Source organism: Balaenoptera physalus, assembly GCF_965194825.1.
Source record: "Balaenoptera physalus genome assembly, chromosome: 5".
Taxonomy (NCBI): domain Eukaryota; kingdom Metazoa; phylum Chordata; class Mammalia; order Artiodactyla; family Balaenopteridae; genus Balaenoptera; species Balaenoptera physalus.
The window spans coordinates 45,356,782-45,378,818 of record NC_138884.1 but is presented as its reverse complement, the minus strand read 5'-3'; the positions used below and the strand labels follow the sequence as shown (position 1 = coordinate 45,378,818).

General features: G+C 44.1%; 1 protein-coding gene across 1 annotated transcript in view; it reads left to right on the top strand.

Moving 5' to 3' along the window:
- Positions 1-22,037, top strand: part of LOC309661714 (V-type proton ATPase subunit B, brain isoform-like) — a 207,096-nt gene that overhangs the window by 11,413 nt on the left and 173,646 nt on the right. Inside the window, exons 2-3 of the mRNA XM_082463673.1 lie at positions 5,639-5,743; positions 6,588-6,717. Coding sequence (XP_082319799.1) covers positions 5,681-5,743; positions 6,588-6,717 — 193 coding nt within the window. The 5' untranslated portion in view covers positions 5,639-5,680. The remainder of the gene's footprint in view (positions 1-5,638; positions 5,744-6,587; positions 6,718-22,037) is intronic.

Genomic DNA, 22,037 nt, shown 5'->3' with positions numbered 1-22,037 from the left:
GGGTCCCCCACGCCACTCCCAGGCTCCATGATTCACTGGAAGGACTCATAGGAATCAGCCTAGGGTTATATTCACAGCTGTGATTTATTACAGCAGCAGGACACAAAGTACAGTCAACAAAGGAAAAGGCAAGTGGACCAAAGTCTGGAGGAAACCAGAGGCAAGCTCCCTCGAGTCCTCTGCCAGTGGAACCACACAGGACACGCTTAAGTCCTCCAGCCATGAGGACAACGTGTGTGAAATGTTGCCAACCAGGGGACCTTAGCCTCAGCCTAGGAGCCCAGGCTTTTATGGGGGATGGTCATGTAGGCACCCTCTCCCTGGTACATATCAAAATCCCAGATTCCAGAAGGAAAGCAAGTGTTCAGCACCAACCACATTGTTTGCATAAACATCTTAGGCAGCAGTGAGCCACTCTTATCAATTCTGGGAGTGGTGAAAGCCCTCCCAAAATTCAGGTGCCTAGACACCAGCAAGCCTTTCTCAGGATGGTGACTCAGGCCTGCGATGTTATCACTGTTATCTCTTTTGGTTCTGATTTTTTTTCCTCCTTTCCTTCAGTCTTTCTTACCTTCAGTCTTATATTCTATTATTTTAATAAGATGATCTGATTTAACACCCTTAGTTTCTTACATGAAAATACCAGCATGGTCCTGCGCTAAGGTGGACAGAACACACCAAGTCCTTCTGTAGCTCTGGAGGCTCTGCTCCTGAGGAGGGCACGACCAAGGCCCTTCATTCATTACCTAAGAAATGGTCATTCCCTAGTAAGGCGCTTAATCTGTCACATTTCAAAAATAAGTGATGCCACATTTCAAAAATAAGGACTCAGGGTGATTTCCCTGAGTCCTTAAGAGCGATGGCTCATAGAGGACACCTCTGGACTGGCCCTCTCTATGGGAGAGAACAAGGAGCCTGAGCTAGAAAGAATGGAAAGGCCTAGAAATGACCAACTGGCCCTGAAAATTGAGTCAGTGGACAAGTGTCTGTTAGGCACGGACGGTGTGGAATGTGGTTAAGGATGGTCTGAGTTAGCTAGGAGGTACCATCGTGGTCCTTCTCAGACACAAACTCTTCCGGGAATTCAACTGTCAGACACAATTAAACTTGAAAACTTCCTGAATTTCAACAATGCCACCGAGTGCCTTCTGCTTGCCAGAACTAGACTGGTCAGTGATGGTCTGAGGAGAAACTTAAAGTACTTTGGAAATAAGGCAGACTTAGAGAGTGGTAGCGAACATGGCACCCACCTAGCATACAAACCTTGTGAGACCCTGAGGGTCATGAGTATAACGGATTGTGGCTGAGCCGGAAGGGACTCACCGATCCAAGTCACTCAGCAAGGCCACCACAGGCCAGTCCAGAAGCTAAGAGTATTATTTTCCTCGGGCTGCAGTAACAAAATGCCACATTCAGACGGTTAAACAACAGAAATTTATTTTCTCACAGTTCTGGTAGCTGGAAGTCCCAGATCGAGGTGTTGGCAGGGTTGGTTTCTTCTGAGGCCTCTCTCCCTGGCTGACAGATGACTGTCTTCCTGCTGTGTCCTCACATGGTCTTTCCTCCGTGTGCACACTTCCCTGGTGCTTCTCTGTGTCCAGATTTCCTCTTCTAGTAAGGACACCAGTCAGATTGGATTAGGACCCACCCTAATGGCCTCCTTTTACCTTAATCACCTCTTTAAAGACCCTTTCTCCAAATACAGTCACAGTCTGAGGTACTGGGGGTTAGGGCTTCAACATAACAGTAGGTTAAAGGAATTCCCTACCATTTGAAGTAGTTTAATGTTGAACTAAACACATATTGGTATCACTTTAAGTCAATGGAACTTCTTAATGAGAAATCTTCCTAAATTTTGTACAAATGACCCAATTTGCATATTACTATTTTCAACATATACAGGAGGCCACTGGGTTAGTGCTATTCTCCCAGTAGTCCTAAAACAGTCTAGACTCACAGTTAAATACTTTAATTCCTTTAATTTCATTAATTTATTTAATTCCTTGAAGCTGCTAATAGAATATGCCCACTACCCAGCACTCCTTTGAGGCATTCCTTAATAACACTAAGCATACTTCATTTTCTTCTTTTGTGTTACTCTTGAAGTTTAGAAGCCAATTCATTTGTCAGAACTAAATTTGTGCCATGTATCAAATAACATACTTTTATTTGCAGTGTTCTAGTATTGTATTCAACAGCCATATATTGATTTTGAGACAGGCTGGGACCTGGGACCCTTTGCTGGGACCTGGGGCCCTTTGCTGCAGTGTTGCAGTGCTTGCACCTCGACACACCTCTCCTCGAGCAACAAAATAACAAAGAAACTGTATGGGACTAAAAATAACGACGTGCATGCCCAGTTGGGGCAAATTCTGGACAAAAGATACAAAGAGACCAAAAAACCCAACTGCCACTTTTGAAGATCCCAGAGCAAAAGCAGGGTACTGCACGTGCCGCCTGCACACAACACCACCTAAGCGGTGGGCAAACCACCTAAGCCACCCTTCTGGCCCGACCCCTGGACACACCCCTGCCCTCACGCCATATAACAGGGGTCCCCAACCCCCAGGCCACAGCCTGGTAGGAATCAGGCTGCACAGCAGGAGGTGAGTGGCAGGGGAGCGAGTAAAGCTTCATCTCCTGCTCCCCATCGCTCACATTACTGCCTGAAACATCCCCCCACCCCACCCCCTGCCCGTCCGTGGAAAAATGGTCTTCCATGAAACCGGTCCCTGGTGCCAAAAAGGTTTGGGGACCACTGCCATATAAGCAGCAAGCTCGCCCCCGCTTAGGGAGCACGCAAGCAAAGGAACCTGTTGTTTGTTCTCGCTCCCCCCTGCTGCAGCAGGGGCCCCAATAAAGCCTTGCCTGAATTTCTTGTCTGGCCTTTGATCAATTTTTATTGTTTAAGGACGCCAAGAACCCTGGTCGGTAACAATTTCAAAATACGGTCTTGATGTCACTGGAAGTAATTTTTTTCTGACTTTTTCTCTGTTTTCAACATCTTTGCCAGCAAAAGATATGTTCCCAGATGTCTTCTAAAATGTTTTCTTCCTGATCATTTAGAAAGATTGGGAACGAAAGAGTATTGAGAAACTTGAGCTGTACTTTTGCTGCACAGGAAGGGTGAGCTGTGTTCCATCCTAGATTAATAATATTTCAAGCAGGAGGGAAAAAAAAAAAGTAAAAGCCTATAACTTTAGCAATGTGTTTGAAAAATACTTGATTTCAATAATATTTCTATCATGCTTACGTTGCAGCTGTCTAAACAATACAGATAACAAAAGCATGTCAATTAAAAGCAGCATTTAGGACCCAGTTTCACAGATCTGCATTGGCCCTGGGGTTCGGATTATTTCAGGGCCAGGCGCTGTGAGTTCCTGTGTGGTGTAGTTGTGCTCAGCCATGGGGCAGGTGGGTTCCCTCTTGCTGTAGGAGAAGGTGGTGGGACACACGGAGATGGTTATCTCTTTCTGCTTTTGACTCTCCTGACTTGTTTCCACCAAGAGGCCATAAACCCAAACTGGAAATACTGATTAAGTGCATACTTTTTCCAACACATTGACCACAACTTGAGATTTTCATGGCGGAATATATTACCTAAATGTCTGGAAAGCAAATATTTTAAGTGCACTTTAGGTAGATGTTTGCTTACTTTAATCAAGCAGAAGGAGAGATTATTCTTTTACCTTCTGGAACGTGTTGAGGTAAACTTATCTACAGAAGGGAAAACTTTAGAGTTCACCTGGTACAAAGCACCCGCATCCGGATAAACTAAGGTTGTTACCGAGTCCAAGCTTGCTGTGCTTGCCCCACGACAGGCCAATAAATCAGAGATGACGCATTGAGGGAAAGAATACGACTTTATTCGGAAAGCCAGCAGACCGAGAAGACGGCAGACTGAAGTCTCAAAATAACCATCTTATCGGGGTTTGGATGCCAGTTTCTTCTATAGCACAGAGATGGGGAGGAGATGAGGCGGTAAAGTAAAAGGGCCATAAGTTTTGCGAATATCCCCTGGAATGGCCAGCCTCAGGGAGGGGATGTGTTAATTTCTTTTTAATTGCAGCCATCCACAGGTGGACAGAGTCCGTATGTTTCTCTGAACAAAGGCACTTTGGATTAACATTCAGACAGAGGAACAGGGTTCCCAGAGGCAGGCCATTATGTATCCTTTTAGTGAACAAAAGCAGCGGAAGGCAAAGGTTAAAGTAAAAGAAACAGATCCACCGTGTAGTCAGATTTGGTTCTTCCCTGTAACAAGGTCTCAAAGAGTGAGCGACTCCCTCCAGGTCACATATAATAATAATATATATAACAATAAAAATTATTCTGGTAGAGAAAAGAATGCAGAACTCTAGCCACTCTAACTCCTTCGTTAAAAAATGAGATTTATTTGCAGGATAAGAATGATGCTGCTGTTAAAAACAATAATAGAAATAGCAAGTTTGAAAACTTTCACGTGGACCTATTCAGGTGCTTAATTGGCATTTAAGGCCTTCTAAGTATCTGTACTAGCCTCCTTCAGGTCAGCCTGTGTTGCTGGGAAACTGCTTTTCTCACTACTCTCTGGACAAAACTCTGGGTCTAGTTTCCACTATTCCGTGGAGTGTTTTTAGATCCCACCCGTTGTTAAACACACACACTTTTGTTATTAATACAAGAACAGATTTTTCAGAGTTTTTTCTTTGTCTTTTATTGTTAAAATTTTTTTAATTGAGGTATAATTGAGGTAACATTACATTGGTCGCAGGTGTACAATGTCATGATTTGATGTTTGTATATGTTGCAGAGTGATCACCGCAATAAGTCCACTTAACATCCACCACCTCACATAGTTACAACACTTTTTCTCTTGTGATGAGAATTTTGAAGAGCCACTCTTCTAGCTACCTTTAAATATGCAATACAGTATTATTAACGTACATAGTCACCATGCTGTGAAAGTTCCATCCCCATGACTTACTCATTTTATAACTGGAAGTTTGTACCTTTTAACCTCCCTCACCCATTTGGCTCACTCATCCCCTGCCTCAGGCAGCCACCAGTCTGTTCTCTATCTGTGAGCTTGACATGTTTTTGTTTGTTTTTTAAGGTCCCATATATGTGAGATTATATGGTATTTATCTTTTTCTGTCTGGCTTATTTCACTTAGCATAGTGCCCTAAAGGTCCATCCATGATGTTGCAAACAGCAAGGTTTCATTCTTTTTTATGACTGAATAATCAAAAACAGATTTTGTATTGGTTCTTTAGTAGATGCCAGCTTCTGATATCAGCCTTTAGGTGAAATTCTTGTTAATCTTTTTATGTGTGATTTTATGAGTCAGAGTTCAGAAGACCATTTGGATTTGCTATTGTAGGCAGATGTTGAAAATTCAGTTTTTTAATAGAATCTTGTACTGTTTTGTAGATTTTACTTTTCGGATTTGATTCTCAAAAAGAAATCTTAACCTGTAAAATGTTTCTTACTTCCTTTTCTTACCAGGAAGAGATATTAGGAATCATCTAGGAAACAAATGTAGCAGTTTTATGCAATTTAAGCAATAAAAATGAGTTTCAAAATCCTCCTTTACTACCAGTAAAGCTTGAATTTTGTACTTCAATATAATATTTTCCCCCTTCCCCTTTTACCCAAGATTTACCCGCCTATTAATGTGCTGCCCTCGTTGTCTCGGTGAATGAAGTGGGCTATTGGAGAAGGTATGACCAGAAAGGATCATGCCGATGTATCTAACCAGCTGGTACGTATGTTTTCTCCAGGATTGTGTTTAAAGAAATGAATACTTTCTCAGTTCATTCTGCTGTCTTATACCTCTTGTCTTTCTTCCATATCACTTTTCTTCTCCCCCCATCAAAGTAGAATTTTAATATAGAATATATAATATAGAAGACTGGAATACAGAAACATTCATTAGAGCCAAACAGTCTTTTTCATAAGGATAACTGCTCATGACAAAGATTAAAGATCACATGCTTGAAACCCACCTCTACTGCTGTATGAGGTAGTTTTTAAATAAAAAAGGCATAAGACGATTAAGTTTTTAGTAGTAACCTTTATTATAGAGTATTTCTGAAAGACTATTCTAACTAATTTTTTGTTTAACATATTAGGCAATCACCAGAACGCTAAGGGATACAGCTGTGTATATTCTATGAAATCCTTGGTTTCTATAGTCCTGAGATTGTATACCAAGCATAATTAAAGAAAAATACATTTGACCTTAAAGTAGAAATGATAAATAAACCTACTGAAAACACAGATATTTTTTTTTGAATAGAATTTAGAGATGGATTTCTCCTATTGTGTAAGTTTTGATTTTTAAATGCTCTACAAAATGGAAGCTCATTGATATATTGAGGGAGTGTATTTTTTGTAGAGTGTTAGTAATGTCTATGTATTGCATGCCTGAAGACTCCTTTCTTAGTGAGACTACTGTATAATAAAGTCTTTCCAGTACTTGCATATGTGAATTATGTTTGGAAATAATGTGAAATACTGTGAAGATAGCTACAGCAATACACTTATATAGCCCAGAGTACCGTTACCATTTATAAAGGTTCATGTAAACCTTCTTTTCTCTTTAGTATGCGTGCTATGCTATTGGTAAGGATGTGCAGGCCATGAAAGCCGTAGTTGGAGAAGAAGCCCTTACCTCAGATGATCTGCTTTACTTGGAATTTCTGCAGAAGTTTGAGAGGAACTTCATTGCTCAGGGTAAGATTACTATTTTCCTATGAATAGAAACAGCATCATATGTAGTTTTGAGGACTTCTTCCCTAGTCTGAGAGAATTTACATTGGTCTCCATACAGTTTTCCTTCTGATGAGAGAAGAGGTTCTTCCAGCCGCCTGCCATGTCTTTGTTCTTAGCCCTCTGGTTCCTTCCCCTCTACCTTCGATGTCTTTATCCCTTTATTTAGCTCCTGTCTTATTTTTTATCTTCCTTACAACCGGCCTTCTGCTCTCCTACCTCCATTGCCGCTTCTCCTCCCTCTTAACCTCTCTGCAATGCTCTCCTCTGGCTTTGGGGGTTTTGGACTTTCCCAGTCCATCTGTTTTCATCCTCCTGATTTCTTACCTTCCTGCTTCTTAATTGTTAATGTTCCCAAAGGCTTAATTACCTGTTCTTTCTGCGCTTTTTTTCCCCTATGCTGACGACTAACTTCCTGTGTATGAGCCTTTACCCTCTTTCTGAAGCTCTAATCCCACATCTCCAGCTAGGAAGCCTGTGTTTATGCCACCATCCTCTCTGGCTCAGCGTGGTGAGAGCCAGAGTATTTTCCCAACTGACCACCTGCCTAGCAATTCCCTTTTCAATTTCTGTCTACCTCTGGCATGACCATTACCCTAGTTAGCCCAAGCTCAGGAATTGGGCATTCTTAAGCCTCTTCATGTATTCTCCAGTCATCAAATATTTGCTAATTTGCATTGTTCTCTTTTGAAACATCTTATCCTGTTCTCTTTTCATTCCTATTAAAAAAACTTAGGCCAGTGTTTCTCAAAGTTGAATATGCTTTTGAATCTACCAGGGATCCTGTTGAAGTGCAGATTCTGATTCGGTAGGTGTGGGTGGGGCCAGAGAGCCTGTATTTTGACAAGTTCCTGGGTGACGTTGAAGCTGCTGATCTCTGACCACTCTTTGTGTCCCAAGACCTAGTCCAGACCTTTGTCCCATCATCCTTGACCGTTAGTGCCAGCATCTTCACCAGTCTCCCTGACTCTCTATGTGCCATTGCCGGGGTAAATTTAGTATTAATTTTATTGATTGTCCTTCTGTTAAAAAGTCTATAATGGTTTTTATTACATAGCATGTGTAGGGCTTTCAAGCTGTTTTGTTTGGTCTCTTCCCTGCCACCCCTGCTAATGCTGGTAAACTCTATTTTTGACCTCAGTGATACTTACAAACGATGTGTTTGTTTATTTTGGAATAATGCATCAGCTGCACACTTAGGATTTGTGCACTTTTCTATTTGTGTGATACATTTTTTAAGTAACATTAAAATCCCCAGAACATATGATTGTTGGGTTTTCTAAAAAAAAAAAAAATTTATGCAGAACCTTAATATCTTAAAAAGATAAAAATTATTCTGGTAGAGAAAAGAATGCAGAACTCTAGCCACTCTAACTCCTTCGTTAAAAAATGAGATTTATTTGCAGGGTAAGAATGATGCTGCTTTTAAAAATAATAATAGCAATAGCAAGTTTGAAAACTTTCACATGGACCTATTCAGGTGCTTAATTGGCATTTAAGGCCTTCTAAGTATCTGTACTAGCCTCCTTCAGGTCAGCCTGTGTTGCTGGGAAACTGCTTTTCTCACTACTCTCTGGACAAAACTCTGGGTCTAGTTTCCATTATTCAGTGGGGTGTTTTTAGATCCCACCCGTTGTTAAACACACACACACGCACGCACGCACGCACACGCCCAACGTCTCGCCTGCGGGCTTTCTCCCTTTTCTCTGATTCCCAGGGGTACTTACTGTCTAGACCCTCATTTCCACATTTGGTCACATCCAGTCCTGGGAGACCTGACTGCTTTGTGTCTCTTTTTTATACTTCATGCTCACAGTGCTAGACCCATAACAATAAATTTTGAAAAACGCTGATAAGTTGGAAGTACTTGGCCTTTATTCATCTAATCTCAATGTTTTGTAAGGTCCTTAACGAAAAGCACACTGTCTGTGAGACTTTGGACATTGGCTGGCAACTGCTCCGAATCTTCCCCAAAGAAATGCTGAAGAGAATCCCTCAGAGCACCTTGAGCGAATTCTACCCTCGAGACGCTGCAAAGCATTAGCTGCTACTTCATCGCTGGCTCGATGCTCTTGTGAAATACTGGTTCTGTTTTCTTTATTCCTTTTGCACTCGCCCATCCCCACCTTTGTGTTGGAGTTTACTGTGTTGCCCTGTAATTAAAAACAAAGAATAGGTAACATATTGTGCCAGTGTTGCAATGTTTCAAACTGCTAACAGACTTTAAAATATCCCCTGTTCAGAAAACCTGGACCTGCAATGCTTTGTTTAAAGTAGCTGAGGGTTGGAGGTGAACTTTTCGTACTGATGTGTGTATTTGTACGTAGTGGTGTAGTTAGCTGCCTAGTGTCCTCATTATTTGGGTCTCTCAGACCTTCCCTGTCCACCCCCTCCAGAGTATCACTATCTGAAGTTCTAATGCTTTGATCTCCAAACTAGGGACAAGATAGGGTCTGAAAGACGCTTCCTCTCTGAGCCGAGACGCTTTCCTGAGCACTTGTTTTTAGATTTCGGTGTGCCTCTGGGTCTGCTCTAGGCAGACGGCTTTTCCTGTCCACCTGCTGTTTCTGTTTAATGAATAGATTAGAAAAGGAGTTTCCTTTTCCTCTTTGGTACGGATAAGTTTCAACTCCTGTGTCTTACCGTTCTCCCTCCCTCTGAGTAACACAGAATCATGCAGCTTTTGCCCAACTGGCATTGATCTGATAGTAGTGAGATGCCCTGTCTTGATGATCCCTTACTGGGTTTCCATGCAGAGGAATCATAATGAAAATAATTAACAGAATTGTTGGTTGGAAAGAGTTGGGATACAATTTTTTAAGAGAGAAAAAACCTATATCGGTTCTACATTCGGACATGCTAACAGTGGTTTTAAGTTTCTAAAGTGTTGACCGGATGCTAGAGGCAAGGTGGGGAAGAGAAAGCTCTTCTGTGTATGGAGTTTTATATATATATATAATCTATGGATATTTTAAACTCTGTTAGATAGCAGCCTTTGGAAAATCCCCTGTTTGGTCCTGCTTTCTGACCTATCTGCCTTTTCAGGGTAATCTTGAGGCACAAGTGATAGCATTTAAAAGCTTTAGTCTTTTAATTCCTCCTCCTTCCTGCTGCGAGCCCTGAGCTGTCTTCTATGCACTTCTGACATGTCTACTGTTTGGTCTCTCTGTGTTCTTTGTTACTTGGGTGCAATAGCAACTTCTCTGTGCATTCCATCTTTCTTTCAAGTTGTGTAAAGTTCTTCACTTTTTTTCTCTGAGGGTGTAGGGGGTGGGGGGAGTCAGCATGATTTTATATATATATATATATATATATATATATATATATACTTTTTTTATGATTATATTTTAATGTAGAAAATGTGACCCGGATATAAAATGAAGATAAATATTAAATTAAATGGAAGTTACCTAAAGTGACTCTGTATCTTCTAATCAGAAAAGCAATAGCAACAAGCAAATATATAATAATGCACCTCTCTTTGATTGACAGTTTTGAACATCATGACCAGTATTGTGAACCAGCCCCTTGATTCACAATATTATGAACCATGTCCCCTTTACAGGGACATGGCCCATGTTCTGTACCCTCTGCCTTTTAGGCTGCCCTTTCAAGCTCTTTTCAGTAATACCTCTTCCAACATATTGTAGTTTGATCCAAGGTTGAGAGTTGCTAGGGTGTGGGGTTGTTTGTTTGTTTATTTGTTTGTTTTGCAGATCGTTAGTGGCTGTAAGTTCTCTGAAACTTGAAGTTTTGATTCAGGGTCCACTTAGCATTTTCGAGAGTTACTAAGGTGTTTTATAGCATTCTTTGTTTCAGACATTCTCAGGACCTCTAGAGCCTGTCTGCCATGAATGAAAGAGGGTAATAAATAGAAAATGAAATACATACTGAAGCAAGCCAAAACTTGCTTCAAATAAAATCTGAAATAGATGGTCCAGTATATAAAGAAAACATACTGGTTAAAGCACAGGATGTGGCATCACGGTGGCCTCCCATTTCTTTCCCCTCTTCAACTCAGAGTGACGTTTAGGAGATGTAGAGGAAGAGGCTCAGTCATAGCAAGAGTAGGTAGACCTGTGTTCTGATTCTGGTGCTGCCACTAAGTGTATGGTCTTGCTTAGTCATTTAACAGATTTGTATTCCTTTCAGGGTTATTATAAGGACTAGAGATTTTGCTTTTTATATTGCTTTTTAACTTACGTAAAAAAAAAAAAAAGTTTGTTGTATTGGCATGTGTCTATTTCTGTATTCTCTATCCTATTCATTGAACTATGTATCTATCCTTCCACCAATACCACACTGTCTTACTTATAGCTTTACAGTAGGTCTTAATATCCTCTAACTATATTCTGCTTTCTCAAAATTGTGTTACTTGTTCTGGTTCCTTTGCCTTTACCTTTTGTTCATACATTTTAGAATAAGCTTGTCCATGTTGACAAAAAAATTCTGTTGGAAGTTGACCTTTTATTATGTTGGGTCTTCCAATCCATGAATGCGATATGTCTCTCCATTGATTTAGGTCTTGTTTGGTTGTATCATACAGATCCTCTATTAAAATATTTATAATCAAATATTTCATGTTTTGGAAGCATTGTGTATGGCATTGTGTTTTGTTTTTTTTTTTAATTTTTCTTTTTTTCTTTTTGTCTGTGTTGGGTCTTCGTTTCTGTGCGAGGGCTTTCTCTAGTTGTGGCGAGTGGGGGCCACTCTTCATCGCGGTGCGCGGGCCTCTCACTGTCGCGACCTCTCTTGTTGCAGAGCACAGGCTCCAGACGCACAGGCTCAGTAGTTGTGGCTCATGGGCCTAGTCGCTCCACGGCATGTGGGATCTTCCCAGACCAGGGCTCAAACCCGTGTCCCCTGCATTGGCAGGCAGATTCTCAACCACTGCGCCACCAGGGAAGCCCCGGCATTGTATTTTTAGTTTTGGTTTCCAGTTGTTCATTGTTAATATTTGGAAATATGACTAATGTTTTTGTGTTGATCTTGTATCCTGAGACTTTGTTAAAGTAATTGCCACTTATTAATTGCTTCTTAGAGATTTCTTGGGATTTTCTATGCAGACAGTCATGCTATCCATGAGTATGGACAGTAATATTTCTTCCTTTCTAATCTGTGTGTCTTTCTTTCTTTTTCTTGCCATGCTGCACTGGCTAGTACCTACAGTACTAAGTTGAAAAGGAGAGATGAAAGAGGACATTCTGGCCTTCTTTTGAATTTAGGAGGAAAACATTCATTCTCTCACCATGAAGTATGATGTTCACTGTCGGTTTTTTGTAGATATTCTTTACTGGGTTGAAGTAGAGTCCTTCTATTCCTGAGAGTTTCTGACATGAATGTGTGTTAAAGTTCATCAAATGCTTTTTCTTCATTAATTGATGTGGCCATGTAGATTTTCTTCTTCAGTCTATTAATATGGCAAATTACGCTGATGCTTTTTGAATAGTAAACCAAGCTTGTGTTCCGAGAATAGACTCCAGTTGATCAGAGTGTATTGTTATTTGCTTCCTTCTTCATGTGTTGATTTTATTGTGCAATTTTTTTCCCGTTTCCGTGTGTGAAAGCTTAGATTATTGATCTGAGACCTTCCCTCTTTTCTATTCTAAGCATTTAGTGCCATTCGTTTCCCTCTTAATAATGTTTTATCTGGATCCTTCCACATTTTATGTGTTGTATTTTCATTTTCACTCAGTTCTATTTATCTTAAAAATTTTCCTTGAAATTCCTCTTTAACCATGGATTATTGAGAAGTGTGCATCTTAATTTCCAAATGTTTGGAGGCATTCTACTTCTCGTTCTCATTTTTATACAATTTAAAGCTTAGACTGTGGACACAGTGGAATAAAATGCGATTATGTTTGTTTAGTTATTTTATAGAGGTTCTTCAAATATCACTGGAGTGAAGTTTTCAAATATTAGTTTTCCATAGTAGTTCTCAGTCTTTTGCACTTGTAACCATAAGAGAGTTCCCTAAAAATATGTAACCCTGGCTGCTGGAGCCATGTTTATCAGGGGCAGTTCACAGTCACAGGAATAGTGGGTAGTTTGTGGGTCCCCACTGCACACTTTGTTTTGGGCCAGCACACAGGGATCCAGTAGGGATCCAGGGTCCAGGAGAGGGACCCAAACTTTGGGCTCTGGTGTTTATATTGCAGAATCAGGGAAGCCCAGGTCCCGTGTGGGCAGGAACTAGGACCAGCACTGGGACACACAGGACCCAAGTCCAGTCCCTCTCCATGGAACGAGCACTCAGGCTGAGGGAGGCCCAGCCTCTCTCCTGCTGGTCAGGGCTGAGCCAAGCTGCGGTTGCAGCTGTATTGCTCAGTAGGCCCATGGCTGAGTCACCAGCTATGACAGCCGTAAGCCCTGGCTATGGGGAGTGTCCATGAAGTCTTGAGGAAGGCCGGCCTTCCTCCTGCAGGGAGGCAGTCTTGAACAAGTCAGCCCTGCCCTGTCACTACTTCAACAACCCAAATTTTCATTACTCCCTCTTGCTCCCCAACCCCACTCAGATAAAAGCATAGTTTCTCATGGGGTGGCCAACCTTTTATTTTTCAAACATTATCAACATCATTTCATCCAAGAAAGGACATTCGAACCCCAATTAACTAAGAAGCACATATTGCAGAATAAGCTCGTTTGCCCTAAAACAAGACCCTTCGCTATTTCCATGGACCATCCTTGATTTCTCCATTATGCTGCTGAGTAGTGCAAAGTTGGTGCTCAAGAACTCCTTGGATGATGGTGTGCTATCAACAGCTGCTGTGAACGCAAGCAGCTGGCACCCTCGGTGGCTATATGGGCAGAGGAGTTGAGGAGACAGTAGGTGATGGCTCTGTGCTGTCAGTGAGGGCTGTTTCCTGCCCGCACCCCTTTTAATCCCTTTGTATCCCTACCACCTGAGGAATGAAGGCAGTGATGAGTTATTGGCAGAATTGCCCTGTCTGATAAGAGGGTCACCTGCAAGCCAGAGGGCCCAAATCCTCCCTGGAACACATCACTCCCTACCCACCACTTAACAATTCCCTTCAAACAAAGGTGCAAATTTGTAATAGCTGTACCGTTAAGATATGCCGTCTGTGATTCGGACAACTGTGACTCCTTGGCCTGTTCTTGGAGGAACATGACATTTTGTAGGGAGAACCCAGGCCAGGTGGCCAAAGTCTCTGTCAAGTCTGTTTCTTCAGCCAATACTTGGATTCAAGTTGAGGGTGGTGATGAGTGGGCCTTCACCATGATAGCCTTTCCCTGGTATCACTGGCCAAGGTTCCCTTTGGTGAACATTACATACAAAAGCTTGCCCAGCACATGCCTCGCTCTCAGCCGAGCCGTGGCCACGCTGCTCCTGGGATTAGGCACCTCCTTTGCACACCCTGTGGATGGTGCTCATTTCCTTGATTCTGTGAATGGGGCATTTGTTAAACTATTATTTCTTTTTTTTTTTTTTTTGGCTGTGTTGGGTCTTCGCCTCTGTGCGAAGGCCCTCTCCAGTTGCGGCAAGCGGGGGCCACTCCCCATCGCGGTGCGCGGGCCTCTCACCACCGCGGCCCCTCCCGCCGCGGAGCACAGGCTCCAGACGCGCAGGCCCAGCAGCTGCGGCCCACGGGCCCAGCCGCTCCGCGGCACGTGGGATCCTCCCAGACCAGGGCTCGAACCCGCGTGCCCTGCATTAGCAGGCAGACTCTCAACCACTGCACCACCAGAGAAGCCCTAAACTATTATTTCTTGATGTCTGTGCAAGTTTCAATTCTGCAATTTCTATTTCCTTCTTCTTACGGATTGAAAAACACTAGTGAAATTCCTCATCTTACAATCTATGCTCCTTAACATTAACCGTAGTCTTCTTAAAGTCCTTGGTCTTGCTCTCTCAAAGGCTCCCTGGGGCTTGATTCCAGTGGGCTGGTGAGGTGGACACCACTGAGCTTGACAACATGCCATACTCCACCCAAGCCTGGAGATCTCCGGTGTCTGGGGGAAAAGGCAGGGGCCGTGAGACAGGAGACAAGAATGGAGGTAAATTGAGGGGTAAAGCCCAGGGAAGAGTCCATATGTCAGTTACAGGTCAGCTATGGGCCCTGTGTCCGAGAAGACGCCCCTCAGTGTGGGATGACCAGCTGCTCTCAGAGAGAACGAGGCTCCTGGCCCCGGCTTCTCATGTGATACTGGGGCAGATCCTATGCACAGAGGCTGTGGCCTGCAGGGGGCGTGTATCAGCACCTCTGCAGGGTCGAGGGGCCAAAGGGGGCCATGGGCAACCTCTCCCAGGAGAAGTCACCTGCCCTGGGGCTGGGGCATCAGTCCCTCAGACCCACACCATCTACCTTTCTACCTGGGTTCCAAGCCCAGCAAGGCACAATCCTGACTTCCCCAGTGTAGGATTTCCCCAGTGTGTGACAAGCCAGGCTGTGGCCACCTACCCCGAGGGTATAGTTCAGCGGGGCAAAGCCCGTCACTGCCCCCTGGGGAGGCAACTACAACAGAAAGGTGAGCTTTGGAGAGCAAGGGTCAGGAGTCAGGGAGGAGAGGCAGAAACCCAAGAAAGGACCCATCGCCTGAGCCCACATCCTTGTCCACCTCTGTGGGGTCAGTCAGCCTCCAGTGTCTGCTCTGAGATCACAAGACCCCACAGTACTGGCCATCACAACCACCTGCCTCAGAACAAAACAAGAGGGCACAAGAGCAGGAGGCCCGTATGATAAGCGTGGTCCGTTGAGGAGGTGCTCCCGGGGCCAAGTGACAAGACATGGCTTCTCAGGGCACAGCTGCCCCCAGACTCAGCATAAATGTCTGGGCTGTGAGCCCATTGGTTCTGGGAAGGGCACCAGCATAAGGTGAACAGATGCTCCATCCTGTGGGTCAGGCAAGCCAGGAGCCTTTGACAGTCAGCCTGCGCTACACCCTCATACTTCACAGGGCAGGAGCCTCGGGTGGGGGGGGCGGAATGGGGCCTGCCCTGAGGTCACAGCAGAGAAGGTTTGCTGCTGGAGGGCCACACACAGGACAGCTGTATAGAATGTGATCAAAGGCTCTCTGGTGCTTCATGCCATTCAAAACCAGGGGTCTTAAACAGCCCGAGGGTAAGATTCCGCCAAATCCTTGCTGAAATTTCTGAGCCCATCCTCAGATCCCAAATTTTGCCCAGATTGCCAAAAGTTTCCTGGACTTCTGGTCAAGGACCCGATTCATCTGTACTGCTCAGTGCACAGCAAGATTGCCAGGACGGGGCCTAGGGATCTTGCCCACACAACCGTCCCTGACATTTGCTCCTGGAGAACCACCTGCCCAGCTACCGACATCTCCTCCTTCCCTCTCATCAGGCTAAATGCAACTGGGAGAAAGGCAACACAAAAGGAGGCAAATGTGGAAACATAAACCCGACAGTGCTGTCTCCCCCAGCCAAGACTAAGAGTCCATGAGTCTACCCGCTGCACTCACCTGAAAGCCCCCACATATCACCAGAAGCACAGAGAGCACACAGGCCATCAGATACACCTGACCTCAGTTTCCTCCTGAGAGAGCACTCAGGGGCCTCCCTGGGATTTGGAGGTGTCTACAATTCACTGCATTGTGGCTTATGCCACAGAGCAATTTTGAACAAGGATTCTAGTACCGGTAAACTTTAAGCACTGCTTTAAGTCCAATCACTTTCTGTTTAAAGAGAGAGGACTTGGGACTTCCCTGGTGGCGCAGTGGTTGGGAATCCGCCTGCCAATGCAGGGGACATGGGTTTGATCCCTGGTCTGGGAAGATCCCACATGCCGCCGAGCAACTAAGCCCGTGCTCCACAATTACTGAGCCTGCGCTCTAGAGCCCACGATCTACGACTACTGAGCCCGTGTGCCACGACTACTGACGCCCGCGCGCCTAGAGCCCGCGCTCCGCAACAAGAGAAGCCACCGCAATGAGAAGCCTGCTCACCGCGACTAGAGAAAGCCTGCGCACAGCAACGAAGACCCAACGCAGCTAAAAACAAATAAATAAATTAATGAATTTGAAAAAAGAGAGAGAGGAATGGAATATTTTAAACAGAGACATATGAGCCCTTTAAAGGGCAAAAACATGTTGCTTACAGCTTTTCACATGGAAAAGGAAACAAAAAGTGACTGGGTTTGCCGTTTTCCTTGAATTTGTCTAGTACTAGCACTAGATAATATTGACGATCTTCACGCTTGATCACAAACAACATGATGCTGTAATATTCAAACTGTTGGTGAAACTTTTTTAATCTCATGATTTACTCTGGAACAATTGTGTTGACATAGGTACTGATGGTGCAAAAGCAAAGGTGGCAGAAGTGCTGGCACCTTAACCCAAATCAAGGAGTAGCACCAAACTGTACTAGTTGGGCTTGTATTCACTATCATACACTTGTATTAACAGTGCCAGTTCCAGTTAAGAATGTTCTGTCTTCAACAGTAAAAATGATTGATGTTAGTAAATCTTGACCATTGAAATTGAATATTTTATAGTGGATGATGAAATTCAACATACAAACATCACACATCTGTATATCAAAGGGAGTGGGAAAAAGTTAGATCAGATACTGACAAAGAGGAAGTGGATGACATGGATGATAGATGTGAAAAATTAGCTAAAATGTAGCACAGAAAAGAAACGGTCAGAAATTATGAATGAGAAATGTATGGACCTAGAGTCTGCTGGTGGCTTGATTTTGGACTTTGCAGCCTCCAGAACTGTGAGAAATATACGTCTTTTGTTTAAGCCACCCAGTCTGTGGTAGTTTGTTATAGCCTTTTGAGCTAAGACATATTTTAGTACCAAGAAGTAACAAATACCTAAATATGTGGAAGTGGCCTTGGAATTGGATAGTAGGTAAAGGCTGAAAGAGATTTGAAGTGCATGCTAAAAAAGAGCTGAAATCGCCATAAAGTCCTTTCAGCCTATACCTATTAAAAGTGATTCTGGTGATGGCTCAGAAAGCAAAGAGGCACACTGGAGAGAAAGTCTCCATCTTTGTAGAGAATACAGAAATAATCATGAACAGATAGAAATATGGACGTTAGATGCTATTCTGGTGAGGTCTCCAACAGAAATGAGGAAGACATTATTAGAAATTGGAGGAGAGGCAATTCTTATTATAAAGTGGCAAAGAACTTGACTGAACTGTGTTCTAGCGTTTTGGGGAAGGTAGACCTTGTAAGTGATGAAATTGAATATTCATCTGAGGAGATCTCTGAACAAAGTTTGGAAGAAGTAGCTTGGTTCCTCATCACCGCTCCTAGTAAAACACATCAGGAGAAAGATAAATTGAAGACCAAATTGTTAAGCAAAAAGAAATCAGAACTTAGAGATTTGGAAACTTCTCAGCCTATCCATATTTGAAAGTGAGAAAGCTTGTTCTGAAGAAACTCTAAGGGTGCAGCTGAGCAACCCTTTGAAGAAGAGATCATAGGTGTGATATTAATTTAATTAGTCATCTCAGCAGAGGCCAGGAGTAGAGAAGGGACACTGCCAGTTTGAACGAAAGGGGACAGAGAAAGCCAGGCAGAATGAGGAAGGCTGTCAGAATTCTTGGATTCTACAGAATGGGAGACTAGAGCAATTTGGCTGTGCATGTGTACTCCTCTTGAAGAAAAGGGAAGAAGGACCCCAAAGGTGATTCCGAGGTCATCGGGTCTGTCAATCCCACCACAGGCCCAGGGGTCTCAGTTTCAAAGTGTGAGATTGTCGCCCTCACAGAGAGTCATGGTGTAGGTGGAGGCCCTACAGAGAGCTGCAGTGTGGGTGGCACCCCACCAAGCTGAAGGAGTGGGGCTGCCCCACCGAGCTGTGGGGATGATGTTGCCACCCCAGTGGGCCTGGAGGGCAAAGCATCAAACTAAAGAGGGTTATTCTCGTACCTTAAGATCTAATGGGACTGGCCTTGCTAGGCTTTGGACTAGCTTGGAAACTGTCACCCCTTCCTTCTTTGCTATTTCTTCCTTTTGGAGTAGGGATGTCTATTCTATGCCAGTCCCAACATGGTATTTGGAAACACTTAACTTGTTTGGGTCACAGATTTACAGCTACAGAGGAATTTTGCCTCAGGATGAATAGTACCTCCTGTCTCACCCATATGTGATTTAGATGGTGTTTAGATCAGACTTTGGACTTTAAATTTTACAGTTGATGTTGGAATGAGTTAAGGCTTTTGAGGCTGTTGGGATAGAATGAATGTATTTTGCATACAATAAGGACACGAATTTTGGGTCCCAGGGGCAGAATGCTATGGACGTATATCCCCCCCCACCAATTCTTATGTTGAAGCCCTCCCCTTCAATGTATTTGGGGATAGGGCCTTTGGGAGGTAATTAGGGCATGGGAATGGAGCTTTCATAATGGGTTTAATGCCCTTAAAAGAAAAGACACAAGAGAGATCCCTCTTTCTCTCTGCCACGTGAGGACGCGGTAAGAAGACAACCATCTGAAAAGTAGGAAGAGAGCTCTCACCAGGAACTGAATATGGCACCTTGATCTTGGACTTCCAACCTTCAGAACTGTTAAGAAATTACCGTCTGTTTTTCAAGCCACCAGGTCTAGGGCATTTTGTTATAGCCGTCCAAGCTGATGAAGACACAGAGAATATATAAGATGGTCTAATATACATATATCCAGGGTTCTAGAAGTAGAGACAGGAGAGAATGAGTAGAAGTAACATATGAAAAAGATAATATTATGTTCTAGATGAGATGAAGAATGTGGATTATCAGTTAATGAAGCAAAATAGATCACATGGAGGATACATTTTTTTAACCTGAAACTAATCACACGTCAAGAAACTGGAGAACACAAAAGACAACAGACAGTCTTCCAAAAAACAATCAGCAAGGAAACTGATCACCCACCATGAAAGGGTGTATTGATGGCATAATTTGAAAAAAACAGTAACAAAAGCCATATTCGATGGAATAAATACTCAAAGTTCTGAAAGGAAAAACTTTTCCTCTGGAACTGATTACCCTGTCACATTATAATTTCTAAAAGTTCACCAACAAGGGAACTGATAAAATATTTTTAATGTATGCATACAATGCAAAATTATAAATAATTAAAAAATTAAAGAACATCTAATATATCCATTTTTCTTAAAGTAAGAATGTTGAAAGAAGAAGCCAAAGGCAATATGATTTACATGACACCATATATAACCAAAAATATTGTTATTATACATAATTTTGATTATCTACAGCTCTGCTAAAAGCATAAACATTTTTATAAGATGGATATATACCAAGTGCTTGATGGTAGCTATCTTTCTCATTGTTGGTGAGAGGTGTAAAATGGGACAACCCTTACGGAAAACAATATGAAGTTTCCTCAAAAAATTACAAATATAACTACCATGTGATCCAGCAGTCCCACTTCTGGGTATGTATCCAAAAGAATTCAAAGCAGGATCTCAAAGAGATCTTTGCACACCCACATTCGTCGTAACATTATCCAAAATACCCAAGACGTGAAGAAACCCAAATGTCCATCAACAGATGAAGGGATAATGGGGTCTATAAACACAAGGAAATATTTCCTTCCTTGCAATAAAAGGAAACCATGTCTCATGGTACAACATGGATAAACCTCTAAGACATTATGCTAAGTGAAATAAGCCACTCATAAAAGGACATATCATAGCCACTCACAGGAAGTATGTACAGTAGTTAAAATCATAGAAACATGCAAAGGTGACTGTCAAGATCTCAGGGAGGAGGAGGGAGAATTAGGGAGTCTCTGCTGTCCCAACCCCCGCCTGGGTCCTGGGGAAGGAATCAGAACTCAGAACCGGGAGAAGAGGCTTTGGCCAGCAGGGAAGGAGGAGTGAGGCCCAGGGCGGGTCCACAAAGGATCAGAGCATCTGAGTGCATTAGGAGGAAGGGGCTTCAGAGGTGGGCCAGCACAGGCCGTGACAGGGGCTAAGCAGGCTGCGAGGGGGGGCAGTTCAGGGAGACAGCAGGGGTCTGCTCCCTGCCCCTCATTGTTTGCTCGTCTCACCCTTATGAGCGGGTCATTCCCCCTGCTCTGATGATTCAGTCTCTGCCGGCAACCACAGGACGGTGACTGAGGCCTCTACACTCCTCAGCATGGATCCCAGCTCCCACCCAGATCTGGGGCCACAGACACCTCTCCCCACCCCTGCTGCCCCTGTGAGCAAGCTGTTCTTGTGAAACACGGTCATAGTTTGTCAGGAGGAACTGTTTTCTATGGGAATACAAATCAGTCTTGATACCAATACACACACATGTCCAGCCATGGGTGGAAAGGGAAGGGACAGTAGTTCTGGGGTGTCGTTGCACACCCCTAGGCCCCTAAGGCCAGTCCCCACAGCCACAGCCAGATGGGTCCTCCTCCCTCAGCTGAACGAGATGCTGCTGCACAGAAATCCCACAAGTCCCACAAAGGGGCCCCACTGTCACTACCCTTATACACACCTGTAACAGGTGCCCCATGAACTTCCCCGCGCCCATTCCCCTTGTTGCATCCTCATTGGGATTAAGAGGTAGCTGCCTCAACCACGCTCCACATTGCAATAATCCCAGTGGGACTAGAGAACGCTCCCGCTATGACGAGGCAGACAGTCCTGTCCCCATGGCCAAGACTTTTCCTGTCTGGTCAGGCCACCCACACAGGAAACCCTGGATGAGCGGAGGGTCACCCCAGCGCCATCGCCTGGCCACTTCAGGGAAGCAGAGAGAAGCTCCATAAAGACAAGGGCCGTCTCCAGGCTCCGTCCTAGAAACTGGTTAGTGTCCAGAGGGCTGAGAGGCACAAAAGCAGCTCTCCCTCCCCAGACGGTTCAGGGATGCAGAAGATGCTACAGATGCCCCAGAAGGCCCCTAGCCAAGCAGGCTTTAGAGAAGGGGATGATGAGGGGGTCCCTGGGGAAAGTGAGAGCTGTGCGTTCCCAGGGGCAGCCTGAGGAGTCCTTGTCTATGTGGAGGAAAGGTTTGGTCACCTGTAGATCCATAGCTCCTGTGACCTCCCTCACCCTTCCTTCCTCTCAGGATCGCTCTCTGTGGAGCAGCTCCACACGAACAAGATGACAGTGGCCTGAGAGCATTTCCCACCAAAACTATCTTTATTCACCATTTTCATACATCACTCCAAAGGTCCTGCCCACACCCACCTCCCCCACCTCCCTAACCCCCCACAATCCCACTCCCCCTCCCCGCCCGGGTGGTCCTGCCCTCCCTCCCTTCCCCCCACATCCTCCAGGATCAGCACTGGGGTGAGGAGGAGCCCCTAGGCTCCCGTGGGGGCCGCCCTGGGGGGCTCGCCCTGGAGGGCCG